We start from the raw sequence: 15,106 nt of genomic DNA on the forward strand, positions 1-15,106 counted from the left end.
CAAGATGTTGCATTGATGCTGGTCGAGTCTGACCGCTGCACAAAGCCTTCTCCAGCACATCCCAAAGATTCTCAATGGGGTTAAGGTCTGGACTCTGTGGTGGACAATCCATGTGTGAAAATTATGTCTCATGCTCCTGAACCAACTCTTTTCACAATTTGAACCCGATGAATCCTGGCATTGTCATCTTGGAATATGCCTGTGCCATCAGGGAAGAACAAATCCATTGATGGAATAACCTGGTCATTCAGTATATTCAGGTGTCAGCTGACCTCATTCTTTGAGCACAGACTGTTGCTGAACCTAGACCTGACCAACTGCAGCAACCTTGTACCTATTTGCTTCGTTAAATCCAGGTGGCGACTTTTTTTTTATTGGCCAGGCTGTGTAGCATTCGTGTTGACTGAGTAGTAGTTTATAAAGTGTGTTTTCCAAATGAAGACATTATTATATGTTTTTTAACTTATTTAATGCCATTCCCACACGTGTTCCCACACAGCTCTGTTGGAGGTGATCGTGGCTGGGAGAGACTGCTTGGTGGCGGGTGACTCGTGCTCCAGTGATGAGACCTGCAGTCCTCGCTTGCGGACCCTTCGACAGTGTGTTGCGGGAAACGGTAACATGAAGCTGGGCCCCGGGGCCAGGAGCCAGTGTGCCAACGCAGTGTCCGCCCTGCTCTCCAGCCCCCTGCACGGCTGCCAGTGCAAACGAGGCATGAAGAAGGAGAAGAACTGCCTGAGCATCTACTGGAGCCTGCACCAGTCCATCATACATGGTGAGGGGCTTTGCAGAGTCACTGACTTTACATGCACACCAGGAAAACCAATTTACTGGGGTAATCCAATTTAAACTGTTTTTTTTTTTTTTTACATGTAACCCAGGGTTGTCAAAAGTATTGAAAATCAGATATTTATCAAAACAAAAAATAGTATTGAAATGAAATACTCATTTTAACTATATCAGAACATACATAAGAGCACATAGATGAGTATATCCCCGTGGACCACTATGGAACCTACCTGAATGACACATGGTGATATGAAAGAAAGGACTATTACTTAATGCTGAAAATCTATTGTCTAAAGAAATTGTGTTTTTGTATTATCATTGTGGTATTGGAATCGGTATTGAGTATCAAGTTTATTCCTTAGTATCAAAAGCGAGATTAAAATTTTAGTATTGTCATAAAACTTGAAAATTTGAACTTTGATTGGGGATTGTGATTCAAATTAGCATGGGTGACCCCTCCACTCGATCTGCCTCTGGTATTTAATTATTTTGGCTCTGTACATGAAAAAAGAAAATAAATGACTAGAGCTTCAATATGTTTCTTGCTTAAAAATTACAAGCATACTCAAGGCAAATGAGTCATCGTTAATCTATATAACTATAATTATATATTTGTTGTGCATGTATTTGTAAGCCGTTTTTATTAGCAATTATAGCTGCAGAGTTTTAGTACTAATGCTAATTTGCTAGATGCCCATAAACATCTGGTAGCACACCGTTCGCAGCTTTTCGACTTTTTGGTTTGGTGTATTTTTGTAGAGAAGTGAGACACAAAATGCTCGGAGTTACCCATGGATATTACAGACATTACTTACCTCGGTTAATAGAGCAGATGTTTTCCATACAGGGCTGAACTTGGTGGAGAGTTACCCCTATGAGACAGTGCACAAGGATTACGACTATGTCCGGCTGGCTTCCATCACAGCTGGTAAGTCCATTTACCTTCATTAACCCGGTTTCATTTACTCATTCCACTACTGATGACGCTCTTGAATTCAAAGCTTTTTTCCTGGAAGCAAGCCCAAGGCAAAACAAGGGCACTAGTGTAATGTAAATGCACACATCTCACTGCTGCGCAAATTTTCAAATAAATAAGCGCTATTCAGATTTTCTTGTGGTTTATTTGGTTTCTTTATTTTTGCTCAAGGCTGCAGACAGATTATTTATAAGATTATTATAAAAAACACCCTATAGAGTCTCTGAAGTAAGCACTAAAAAGTATGAAATTGAAGCTGTTGTCATGGTTTAAGACATAGACTGTATAAAGAAGTAAACAAAGTGAGTGTGGCTGACAGAGCAGGCACTTAGCAACACTGTCAATCAAACCTGTTGCTAGGGGTAGCGGGAGCAACCTCAGGGAAAGAAGGCGCCTGATTCGTCTCTTATAAATGTTCATATCTTGCGTTACAGGAGGATCACATAGGGGAGGGTTAATATGAACATTTTAAGACCTAAATGACGAGGCTCACTGCAACGGTTACAGAGAGAGGAGTGAGGTTTTCAATGTAAAGTGAATTGGAGCCAGAGTCAATGCAGCCGGAAGCTAGTGGCTAGTACGTTAACTATGTCCGTTTATATATACAGCCTATGTTTGGGAGTGAAAGCAGGTCTATTCAGTTCAACCATGCTTTAAACTTTTATTACTCTACTCTATGAAGTGATGGAGTAAAAAATAAAAAATATTAGAGCAATAAAAATGCAGTAGTTCATTCTAAAAGGACAATAGGTGAGAGGTGTTGCTATTCTCTCTGTTGCCAATACACATCAGCATTATAGTGATTTTCCTCGTCCTGCAGACCAATTAGTGCAAACCCATTCTAAGTTATCTTACCGTCTGACTGATGCCACTGCTACACAAAGACTCTTTATGCCTATGTCTCAGCTGTTGGCAATTTATAATGAACCAGGCGGGATTAGAGAGTTTTAATGGGACTTTTACACACATGGAACGTGTCAAACAGCCAAATCCGCTTATGACACTTCATTTGTAGCCCTCTAAAACTTCAAAATGTTTTAATAATGTTACAGATCACTACAATTTTGAGACACCAGCATGGTTTAGAAATGATCTCCAGAGGGCAAAACGGGATTCCTGCCCATTTTGTAACTGTTCTTGTGACATTGAACACCGTTGCAAACTTTTAACACACATACCTGAACTTTTACATTACTGACACATCCAGTGAGCAGAAAAAATAGCACTGAGCTGTGTGTCTTTTTTTTTTACCCGATGTCCGGCAGACTCCGAGGTCGGCCTGACAACAGTAAACCGTTGCTTGGACGCAGCAAAGGCGTGCAATGTGGATGACATGTGCCAAAAGCTGCGCACCGAATACGTCTCCGTTTGCATCAAGCCCACGGCCAAATCGGGACTATGCAACCGACCCAAGTGCAACAAGGCCCTCCGCAAGTTCTTCGACCGCGTCCCGGCTGACTACACCCACGAGCTGCTCTTCTGTCCCTGCACCGACACAGCCTGTGCGGAGCGACGCAGGCAAACCATCGTGCCCAGCTGCTCCTACGAAAGTCCAGACAAACCCAACTGTCTCACTCAGATGCGGATTTGTAATGCTGACTATGTTTGCAGGTAAGAGAAGTTTCACAGGAAGCGTTCATGACATTCTAGAGTTTGATGAGATCATTTTATTGTTTTTGAAAGAAATATCCAAACGGACAAATTCACAAATGCTGAACTTTATCATGATTTGTTCAGGATTGGGACTACAAACGTGGCATATTGATCTTGTGTCTAAAATGGGGCTGCAAGCATTAATGTACTAGTCGTGACTGGTCAGCTATAAAAAATAAATGTAGTCATATTTATTTTTTATATAAAAAAATAAATATGCTGACTTTTTATGACAACTCAGATTAGGTTAGATATACTTAATACTTTTCAATTATTTTGTTGCAGTAGCTTATTTACAATAGTAGTAACAATGGCATTCATTCACACATATTTATACATATATACAACAAAACCTTAACTTAAAGACACTTATTGCAGCAGGAACAAAAGTCTTTCTGAAACTCTGAGATTTGAACTTTGGTGCCATCAGTCTCTGACTGAATGTAAGACAGTGGCATTATGAAAATGTCAAAAAGAATGAATAATTTCAGATTTTCATCAGTAATGCACTTTATATATACATATTTTCTATTTTGAAGGCATAGGTCAATACATTTAAACCTTTAATTGGTTGATAACGCTTCCATCAGTCTGCCCCAGGGCAGCTGTGGCTACAATAGTAGCTTACCATCACTGAGTGTGGAGTGAATGAGTAATGCCCTATAAAGTGTCATGAAAGGCACTGTATAAATTCAAAGATTCATTACAATTAATTAATTTTTTTCCATAAACCAGGAGAAAGCATCTGAAAACACTAATTGACTGACAATCCTACCATAGACTTCTGAGATACTCTCCATCTTAATTTTAAACTCTGAGTACTTTATATGTAGTGCTATCATGTGAACCCAACATATTGCCTTTCATTTATTGAGTCTGTCCCCCTGTCAGCTGTAGATATTAAAGTCATCTCTCACATGGGCTCCTCTTTGTTGTTAATGATCTAATTCCAATTCGCCGAACAGATCCTCTTGACACCATCTTGATGTAGATTTACACATTGACTGGGCCCAGCTGTCACAATCATTTTGGTATCATCTTATCGTTCCAAATTGATAGATCAACTATAAATGTTTATCAGGCACTAGTAGGAAGCTTTTTCTTTTTGAGCATTTTAGCTGTAGAGGTTGTACGGGTCGAGCAATTAACATCTATGACTCATTATAAACACTGTCTACCTTCCCATTGCTGTTTATTTGAGTCAACTCATGTTGTACAATATAATTCAAGTCGGGAAGGGTTTAGTCGGATTATCCTGCATTAGCGTCACTGTGTCAGATATAGGGGTGTATTTTACCTGGCAATGCATCCAAATTGTACTTTAAATGGTCGCAAATAATTTAAGTAATATTATTTCTTCTATAATCTTGGAAATGCCTTTGTCTTCTTTTCTTAGGTAACAGTTTATTTGAGTCTATTAAAACATTATGTTCTTTGTGATTAAAATGTGAACAGAAACCAATTGTAAATCTAACCACAGCCGCAGTGCTTGTCATAAATACAATACAAATACAATTCGATTTTCATCCCAAATACCTCATACCCTTGACGTACACTTTTGAACCATAGCCGCGCAAGATAACACCTTGTGGAAAACCAAACAGCCACTCAATCAACAGAATGAGCCTGTTTTACCCCTAAAGCTCTCCACCTCCATGGGTTAGAAGGCCCCGGAGAGTCGGCTGGAATAACACATTAAATATTTAGCACAGATAAAGAGCCAGATGGATCAGAGTTATCGCTCATTGCTATCTCTGGTCATGGCCATTATTTTTCACAGGCCCATTACACTCAGAGGGCTTTACTAATGATCCTAGGTCTGGAGGGATGAAATATATTACTCTTTCTATCACTTCTGTTTTACACTCCAATGCCTTCAGTCTTTATCGTGTATATATACAACAAGCTTATACTCAAACTCTCAATTAACAAAGTGTAAGTATCATATTGAGATGGCTGAAAAACTTGCAATGCAGAAAATGTTCTTGGACTAATGAAGGTAATTGTTTTGTAGGTCTCGCCTGTCACAGTTTCAGTACGATTGCGCTCAATCAGAGACATCGGCCACGGGCTGCAAGCAAGACAACTACGGAGCCTGCCTACTCGCCTACACAGGGCTCATTGGTAAGTTTACACTGTCACTATGGAGTTGATCTAAATTTGTACTCTGGAAGAACACGCAGTTTTTTGTTGTTTTTTTACCCTTGAAGTCACAGTGCAGAGGCAATCTAGTGCATACTGCCGTTGTGTCCTTAGGCAAGACACTTTTGCAGAATGAATGTTGTGTGTGCATGGGTCTAAGGGTCTGATGGTGCAGACTGGCAGCCTCATTTCCGTCACTCTACCCCAGGGCAACTGTGGCTAAAGTATATCTCACCACCTCCAAGTGAATCAAATCAAATGCATCACTAGAAGTTATTTCCATTGATATCTATGTAAAAAGCTGCAACCATGCAATTATTATTCATCTAATTAAAAACTTGAATTAGCTTTAGCCATGTAACTAGCTAGCTTATGAGTGTCCTTTCAAGAGGTTTGCTATTTTTCTGAAACCCAGTAATCAGTAAGCCGTCTTATAGGCAAGGTGGAAGCTGAATGCAAAAAGAAGGATTTGGGTAAAGCTGTAAACGGTAAGCAGAGCAAAAAGTAGCACATTTGTGGCAGAAAGTGCATAATAAGTGGTGCTTGCAGAGGTGTGTTTAATTTGCTTTATAACAGTCCATAAAAAGAGCAGGCTTTGCGTTGCACACTGTGGAAAGAGGAGCAAACCCAACCTAATGCATTTCAACAAGCTCAAATGGTGCCCCTCAGCACAAACACACACTTGGCATTTTCATTCGGCTCTTGTATTTATTAAAGCGCTTCAACAGCCTCCTCCGCTGCTATGTGGGTACGTCACATCTTAAGGCTGGACACTTTGATGATCTCAAATAATGAAAAAGAAAATATTGCTTCTCGACTGTTATGTGTCTCTAGTTCAGTGTTTACTTTGTCAACTGGCATTTTTGTCCCTGTAATATTTCTGCTGATAAAAAACGTTATGAAAGCTATAAAACACATTTATATTTTCTTTGGGTAGTTAAATACAAAAATTACTTTGGAAAGCGTGGATTCTTACTGTGAGGGAACTTGCTTCTCCGCACATCTAACCTGTATATTGGCCTGGTGGCATCGCCTGATTGCATTGCATAGAGTATACATAAAAATGCGCATAGCTGTCTTAAAATATTCATATTGACCCGCTCTACATGATCCTGGTGCTTTTATTTTGCTATTTTGTCTGTGATTCAAGATATGAGCATTAATAACAGTCAAATCAGGCACCTTCTTTTTCCAACGTTGCTCCTGCTAGCGTTAGCAACAGGTTTGATTGACAGTGTTGCTAAGCGGGAGTGGGCGGGAAGGGCCGTTACATTCAACAGACTCGCTCCGGATTAGCTCTTTGGTTGCGATGATACTCTACTTCCAAAAATGAAACATGGCTCCAAATTCTCCCCTGTAAGCACTCGCCTCGATGAGCTTCATTTGACTGGGGCTGAACTCACTAAGTTTAAAGCTATAATACAGCACATTCCAGGCAACACAATAACTATAGACAAACTAATGTAATGTAAAAATATCCCTCTCTTCATTTGGTCAGTGTGAAAGAGCCTCAGACAATAAACCCTGTGAATAACAAGTGAAAAAAGAATGAATATTTAATACTTTTGCCCTTCTGTGCTCTCTGCAGGAAGTACAATAACTCCCAACTACGTGGACAACTCCACATCTAGTGTGGCCCCATGGTGCACCTGTGCCAACAGCGGCAGTCAGCGCGACGAGTGCGACGACTTCCTGGGATACTTCGCTGACAACATCTGCCTCCGTAAGTTTGGCAACCTCCACACTCCAACAAGCCCATGTTAAACCGACACAAAATGACATTACAATACATGCACATTTTCAATACATTTATTCAACACAGATTCTTAGGAGGTATGCTGTATTCTATTGTGTTAGCCATTTATATTTAAAACCATGCCCACTTTGATTGACAGCTTCACATATCAGTACTATCCATCACAGTGTTGCTGACCTCAGGGTTACTGAGTAAAACTTACATTCACACAAGCCACTCCAGGTGATACAACTTCTTGTATTTTCCAATTTTCCATCTAGTTCTAATTGTTACCAACAGCAACAACCATAACAATATAATACAGAATGAGTGAAAGGGTTTATTACCGTGAAATATGTAGATCCTTGTTTACACATTAACAGCACTGTACCTGATTTTTACTTAAAAACTGTTTGCAGTGGTCCAATGTTATTCCTCACTTACCTTATGCATTCTGGACATCTTAATTATTCAGTGAATTTAAGATAAGAGAATAAAGGCTTTTCATAATTTTCAGAGTCTAGAGTGGAGTTTTGCCATTTTGTAACAACTGGCATGCTAACAGTGCACTTTCTAACTAGATGCAAAACAGTACACAGCTGACTTATTTTGACCTCAAGAGCTGCTTGTGCAATATATCTGTACTGGAGCAAATTGACACATTTTAACAATACATGGAGAAAAAAAATGGGTATAGGCCTTTTAACTGCCTTGGATGTTCTACTTCCCACAGTATAACTCATAGATGAAGACCTTGTGATGCAAAATAAAGTACATAAATATGTGACAAAGGATGGTAACCTGTAATTATTCACTTTAACTTCTTTTATTATAGCTCATTGTTCAGTATGTAGATGTTCATATAGTGTAGGTCTAAACTCATGACTCATCTGTCTCAGGAGGAACAAAAAATAGCAATAAGAGCAAATAGCGTCATAGACCTGGTTAAAATGAGGCCATCAATTTTACTGAATGACTGTATGAATGTTATGACTTACAATACTTCAGAGTGTCTGTCTAAATACATGGAGTTTGACACTTCTGGTGACTCATGTGGCGAGACTCAGGAAAAATAAAAAGTAATGAAGGAAACTAGCATCAAGACCACAGGTTATGTGAGGCCATCCAGTACTAATACACATCAACAGACTGATGTAGTTCAACTGTTCTGACACTGTCACTGGACGTGTCTGCTGCCTGCAACTTAAAAAGAACAAGGAATTTGGGTCACAAAGTAAACTTGAGCAAGTGTACAGATAAAATGAAATGTGCTGTACCATAAGCAGCATTACCTTCTGAATTAACTACAACTTGATACTAATCAGTGATCTGGCTCATGCCAGAGTGATATATGTGTCAATTTGAATTGAGTTCTACACATTATCAGTCTGGGATGGCTCTTGCTGAAAGTGATTGGAAAATGCAGAACGTCATGACAATTATTTGAATCTAATTGGTTGAAGCTTCACAACAAATCAAACTGTTGCTAACTCCAGTAGAGAGAAAAGCACAGACATCTTCACCGTCCTCAAACGCACAAAGCTCGTACCTTCTGCAAGTTTTTCACAAACAAAATTGTCCGTATTGACGCTAAAATAGGCTGAATTATGTCTGTCAGCGTCGCCATGTTTGTTTTGGTTGGCTTGGGTGCTTGGGCCGCACAAACCTCAATGCTGCTCTGTGATTTGCCCGTCCGATTAACCTTACAGTGGGAACACGCCAAGACGAATTCTCGTGAGTTTGTGAGCAATAAGAAAGTGCAACGTTAGCATAATAGTTGTTATCTGCTTTACAGTGACAGCAAACTAACAATATAATAATAATGTTTGTTACGAATGTTTTAAGTGAGAAGTGCTGCAAATAGAGAGCGAAACATTAACCAGTTCTGTTTTTTACGTTCATAATAAAAAATCCTGTAGGGAACTTTTAAACATATTGTTAGCCAGTCATTTCATTTTTGAAATCAGACATATTTTAATAGAACTGGGTGTTTTTTTTTTCTACTTCTGACACTGACAAGTGAAAAAGTACACGAAGTAATAAAGGTAAATGTCAGTGAGTACAGCGAGGAAAAGAGAGGCAAAAAACACATAACTTAAATGTCATTCACCAAAAGAGAACATGGTGAGTCGTAAATTTATGAATGGAACATATTTAAGTACATCACATAAACATAACTGAAGAAAATGAGTACCACTGCATTTCAAATATCAATGTGGTTTAGACTGATGACTAATAAGTACTGTTGTCATAGCAATTAACAATTTAAAACATTATAATTTTTGAATAGCCAAACGTTTTAAAAATATCACTTAATAAATTGAAAGCTGAAACCCATCGATAGCCATGTTTCTAATTCTATCCTTGCATTTTGCTTCTTTGTAAAATAACAAAAAATATTAGTATAATCTCAAATTATAGCATGAGGCGGAGCTGCTGTAGCCCCCTCTCCTCACATGGTCCGCACGCGTTTGGATCGATTTCCTTTGGGTTCTATGGATTCCCCTGTTAACCCAAAATGTGCACTGTAAGCAGATCTTTCAGGTAATGCTGACCAAGATCCTAGTCTAAAGATTTGTGGTTCAGGTCACAGAGAGCTGAACTGGACTTGCCCACTGCTCCTGATAAGTTGGCAAGACATGAGATGGAAAAAAATATGTTTGGTAAGATTGGTTTAAATACTAAAACGAAACACAAACAAATAAAATAAAAACAAAAATCTTCCCTGCTATAACTTTTTAATGCCTGATGGCCCTGGGCAAGAACAACTATAGAAAGTTACCTTTTTATGATGACACTGCCTAGTAATAACATCTCCATGGAAACAAGCTGATGGAGGACCCCCCAAGTTGCAAAAGTCTTGACAAGTTGGCAAGACAAGAGGGTGGAAAAAATCTATGGGGACAAAATAATGTTTAGTAATGTTAAAAGGCACCAGTATGGTATCAAAATAATAGTTATGATGCTAAAATGAAACACAAACCAATCTCTTCTGATAGAACTTTTTAAAGCCTGATGGCCCTGAGCAAGAACAACTATAGAACGTCACCTTTTTATGATGACACTGCCAAGTAATAAAATAATCTCCACTCAGACAAGCTGTTGGCGGACCCCCCAAGTTACAAAAGTACCGGTGTCAGAAACAATAATGACAATAATTGCACGGTACACCCAACGCTGCATAGCAATGTTCAGACTTATAATCATAATTGTAATGCTATAGCACAAAACACGATAGATAATTCCATGTAGCAGCTCCATCCATGTCAGAAGATGAGCGGGGTTGTGCTTGGTTAGTACTTTGGTGGGAGACCGATAGGATACCAGGTGGCTTAGTAGAAAGTCAGTGTCAAAACTGCCTTTGTGTCCTCAGGCAAGGCACTTACGCATTGCCTAATATGAATGCGGTGGTGTGTGAGTGTTGGTGGTGGTCGGAGTCTAACCCAGGGCAGCTGTGGCTACAATACAGTATAGAATGAAAGAATAATGCACAAAACTGTAAGGCAACTTTGAGTATATGGAAAAGAGAAGACAGAAGACATTGCAGTATTACTATCCAAGCTGTTTTCCTTCAATTTGTCTATGACCCCTTTGTCCAACCATCTTTTATCACCTGTGACCCCAACACTCTACATTATTAATGAGACAGACTATACTGTACATATCGTTAATCATTATCCTACACAACTGAAGCCTTTTCCAGTGTAAGCTTAGGTGATTCTGCGGTCTGCCTCTCCACATCCGACACAGACAACCTCGGACTTGTTTGGCCGGCGCAAAAGCTCCATGAGTTAATGAGGTCGAAAGTGGAGAGCCAGGTGCAGTCCGGCTACTTGAAGGGAATACTGAACATTTTCACTTTGTGCTTTTTCCCTTCTCTAAGCGCAATTTTCCACCTATCATGGAAAATTTAAGCCGCTGTGTCGTTGAACTGAATGAGACATGCCAAGAATTCGGTCGAAACATGTCAATATTGTGTTGCGAAAGTGTATTGACTGGCTTTTTCTACTGTTGTGTTTTGGTTTGTAGGGAATGCGCTCATGACGTTTGGCAGGGGATCAGAAGTCCAGCCCGCACCGAGTGACTCCACAACAATTAGCCTTGGACACAGAAACAGAGAAACCAAGAACACCATCGCCCCGGAAACAATGGAGACCGCCGGGAACATGCTGGATCCTCTCATTCCCACACAGGTAGGACACTAGTCTAAAACTCAACAAAAAGATAGCTTAAATGGAATGTAACGAACCAGGCAGCAGTTGCAGTTGTCCTGGTTTGATCACTGTCCTAATATAGATTTGGTTGTGTATCTTTGTAACCTTGTTTAACTTTTTAGCCATTATGTGTGTGTGTTTTTATTGCACTGAAAAGCATTGGAAATATTGTTCGTTTGGCTATAATATTCCACAGTAGTGATGGGACTTTCGGCTCTTTTATGGGATCCAAATCTCGTGGAAGAGTCGTTCAAAAAACTGGCTTCTTTTACTATTTATTTATATGACAGAAGCCAATGTGAGAACTCATTTTAACAACAAACTAATCACAGAGCGAAACGACCAAGGCTTGAATGTGTTTAAAATGGTATGTTTGCCCTTTCAAATGATGCATAATCAAAATAATAATAATAAAAAAAATGCATTACAATAATAATTTAAAAGCTAGCTGTTACTATGATACCAAATATGTTTTTTGTGCACAAAGCCCTCACTTGTGTCGCCTGCTCTGCTTCTGTGCCGATCCTGGTGTTGGTTCAGTGTTAATCAGTTAAAAAAAAGCATAGAAATTAGAAAGAAAAAGATTCAGTTCTTTTAAAAATGAGATTTGGATCCGTTCACATTAAGGAACTGTTCAAAAGAGCCGACTTGTTTACAAACGTCACATCGCTATTCCACCGTATGGCATAAAAATCACCTATCTTCATGGAGTTCTGAAGTATGGTTTTAACTTTTGATTTCCATGGGATCATGCATGTGATGTGCCACCTCCAGAAAGTCACACATTGTTGCTTTAAAATGCAAAGCTAGCTGTTTTAAGTAGCAAAATAGCTGTTTTATAAGCACAGAGCAGTGATAATGAATTCACAAGTTCAGGGCTGAAAGCACTTGACCAAGCCCCAGGCGAAAGTATTGATTTTATAGTCAGGTCAATCCAATGCTACATCAAATAAATCTTTGAGTGGACATGGATAGCAAGCTAAAATGAAAAGTAAGATAGCTGCTGACTGCTTTATTTACTGAATGCACGGTTTGCCTGGTTCCTTTGCTTTTGATTGGAAGTCTGTAGTGCAGTGACAGTGGATACAAACGTTTTAGGTGTCAGACGTTGCTGACAGCCACAATGTGTAGGTGGATCTCAGTAAGGCTAAGTCTGCACAATAACATGAGTGTGTAACCCAGTGCTACTTCACTCCAATACATATGTGAGGGCAATTCAGGAAGTTCAGTCTTGAAACTACAAATCTTAGCTCAGTGAGGAAACGTTAAACTGACAATTCTTTGTTTATTGCTATTAAAACTCGCCGACAGACATGTGCTATGCTAGTTCAAGATGAGGCTCTATGGCCTAGAGCACATGTGTCAAACTCAAGGCCCAAGGGCGAAATGTGGCCTGCCATGTCATTTTATGTGGCCTACAACAAGTCAATTAAATGTATGACTGTCTTAAAATGTCAGTTTATCAGGAGATGGCAAGTTATGCAGCCATATTTCCACATCTATGGAAATGAATATATCATATTTGTAAATTGAATAAGTAATACATACAGTTTATGAACAATTTAAAAAAAACTAGTTACATTTACTTTACATCTGGCCCTTTGAGAGCGACTATTGTCCTGATGTGGCCCTTGGTGAAAATGTGTTTGACACCCCTGGGCCTTGGGTAATGATTGCAGTATATGTGTTGTGCTCTGTGGCGACTTCAGAGTTGTGCTTCCTTGTTCGGGTACTTTACTGAATGCCCCGCCTTCTCTCCACCCCCATTTCATGCTGTAGTCTACTATCTTGACAAATCTGATGAATAAAATTTAGATCGTGAGCTTCGGATAAGATTCATTTGCCCAGTGCGAGTTTGAAATGGCCTTAATTTGTACAAAATCGCACTCGTAAGCCCATCTTAAAACAAAGCTGGTATTACATATTATATCTTGTAGAGACTTAACTTACCTCTCTCTCTTGCAGGCCATGGACAATGAGTTACTAGTGGACCCTGTGACTCTGCCCTCCAGCAGCCTGCCTAGCCGAGCATCATCCCTACATCTCATCATTCAGACAATTACAATCCTTACACTTTTACTTCATCTGCTTAGCAACGGAAACTAAACAATGGACGAACATGTTGTGAAGCCTCAAAAACACAAGCCAACACAGCAGAACCCCTTTTAAATATGTACAGGGACTCTCTTTTCTAGTTTTGTGTCAAAGTTCTCCGCTTCCTACTGCCACTATTACTCCGCAAAGTGTGAGAAATTGGGCTTAATGTCAACATGTGTACAGTTTTGTGCTGCTTTTTTGGACCATCCTTCTATCCGTTACCTAACTGAAATCTTCTTTTGAACATAAACTCAAGTTTGTGAAAAGATTTGTATGATCAACGACCGCCGACAACAGAGCGCTCACGTTGGAAAGCAGCTAAAATGCGCAAGTGACTATGGAAGGAGCTTTGCAATCAATAGTGGTGAAGAAAAAACTGCTTTTTGGTCAGATATCCCGGACAAAAGTAAGACTAAAATACTGAGATAGTCCAGCAAAACTTTAGAGAGAAAACAGAGTTCAGCACTGACCTGAATAGACTCTTCGAGAACTGCTGGCCTTTGTTACTCTCATACAGCTATCTCTTCATAAGGACTTGTTGTCTCGAACTGAAGATGTAATCAGAGGAGAGGTTGTCTGACTTCAAAAATAGCCCTGAAAAGGCACTAGCTGTTTACCTGTAGAGTTGTGCTATGTGTACGTGAGCATATACTCTTTGATTTCTCATTGTGTCTGTGAATATCGCTACATTGGGGTGGGCTACATGTACTTGTGCCACTAAAGGAGGTGAGTGGTTCCAATGATGACATTAGACCAACAAGAATGAGGCAGTATTTTCAGTCTGAGGGGGGAAAGTGTCGCAAATAAAAAGTCCTCGCCTGGTTACTCTTGGCTTTAGTTTGTTTTTATATATGCATTTAATTCCCTTTCATTGGGAGAAATACTTATGGAGCCATTTGTACATTTTGTTCAGATTTTTTTTTTGTTTTTTTGTTTTTTTATCAAACTATAGTATATGGTCTTAAGGCAGGGGTGTCCAAACTATTAAGTGATTCATTCAAAATGTTACATTTTACTTAGGTTTGACTGTGCATTAGTGTGAAAAATTCATGTTAAGTCTGCACCACATCAATAATGTTTGTTATTTAAGTTATGATAGCAGAAGTTTTCAAAAATGTGATAAAACGTACTACTTTTGGCCATTTGGTCCAATTCAGCAGGAACCCAGAGGACCAACAAAAATTGGCCATACTTTGGACAGCCCTGTCTTACACTATAATCCTGTCACTTGTGGCCTCAGTCAGTCTTACACAAGATTAAAGTCTTTACTGCGAAATGGTAGTGTTGATTCAGGCTCTTTTAGGGGTTGTAAAAAGTAAAAAAAAAAACAACAACTTCAGAGATAAGTTAATATGACATTACTTTATGCATAGTTAGTGTTGAACCTGCAATACTCTGCCGACTTAGGAAGAATATTATTGTGCAACTGTGCCACTGACGCCTGTTAACAACATGGAATGGTGTGAGGCACATGCTATCAAAGCTGTTGGGAAAGCTATG

General features: G+C 39.4%; 1 protein-coding gene across 1 annotated transcript in view; it reads left to right on the top strand.

Annotated features, from left to right (window-relative positions):
• The window catches only part of gfra4b (GDNF family receptor alpha 4b), a 44,978-nt gene extending 30,585 nt beyond the window's left edge, over positions 1–14,393 (top strand). Inside the window, exons 2-8 of the mRNA XM_055224582.1 lie at positions 500–775; positions 1,637–1,717; positions 3,031–3,376; positions 5,433–5,542; positions 7,149–7,283; positions 11,325–11,488; positions 13,475–14,393. Coding sequence (XP_055080557.1) covers positions 500–775; positions 1,637–1,717; positions 3,031–3,376; positions 5,433–5,542; positions 7,149–7,283; positions 11,325–11,488; positions 13,475–13,615 — 1,253 coding nt within the window. The 3' untranslated portion in view covers positions 13,616–14,393. The remainder of the gene's footprint in view (positions 1–499; positions 776–1,636; positions 1,718–3,030; positions 3,377–5,432; positions 5,543–7,148; positions 7,284–11,324; positions 11,489–13,474) is intronic.
• The last annotated feature ends 713 nt before the right edge of the window (positions 14,394–15,106 follow it).

Source organism: Periophthalmus magnuspinnatus, chromosome 10 (genome assembly GCF_009829125.3).
Source record: "Periophthalmus magnuspinnatus isolate fPerMag1 chromosome 10, fPerMag1.2.pri, whole genome shotgun sequence".
Lineage (NCBI taxonomy): Eukaryota > Metazoa > Chordata > Actinopteri > Gobiiformes > Gobiidae > Periophthalmus > Periophthalmus magnuspinnatus.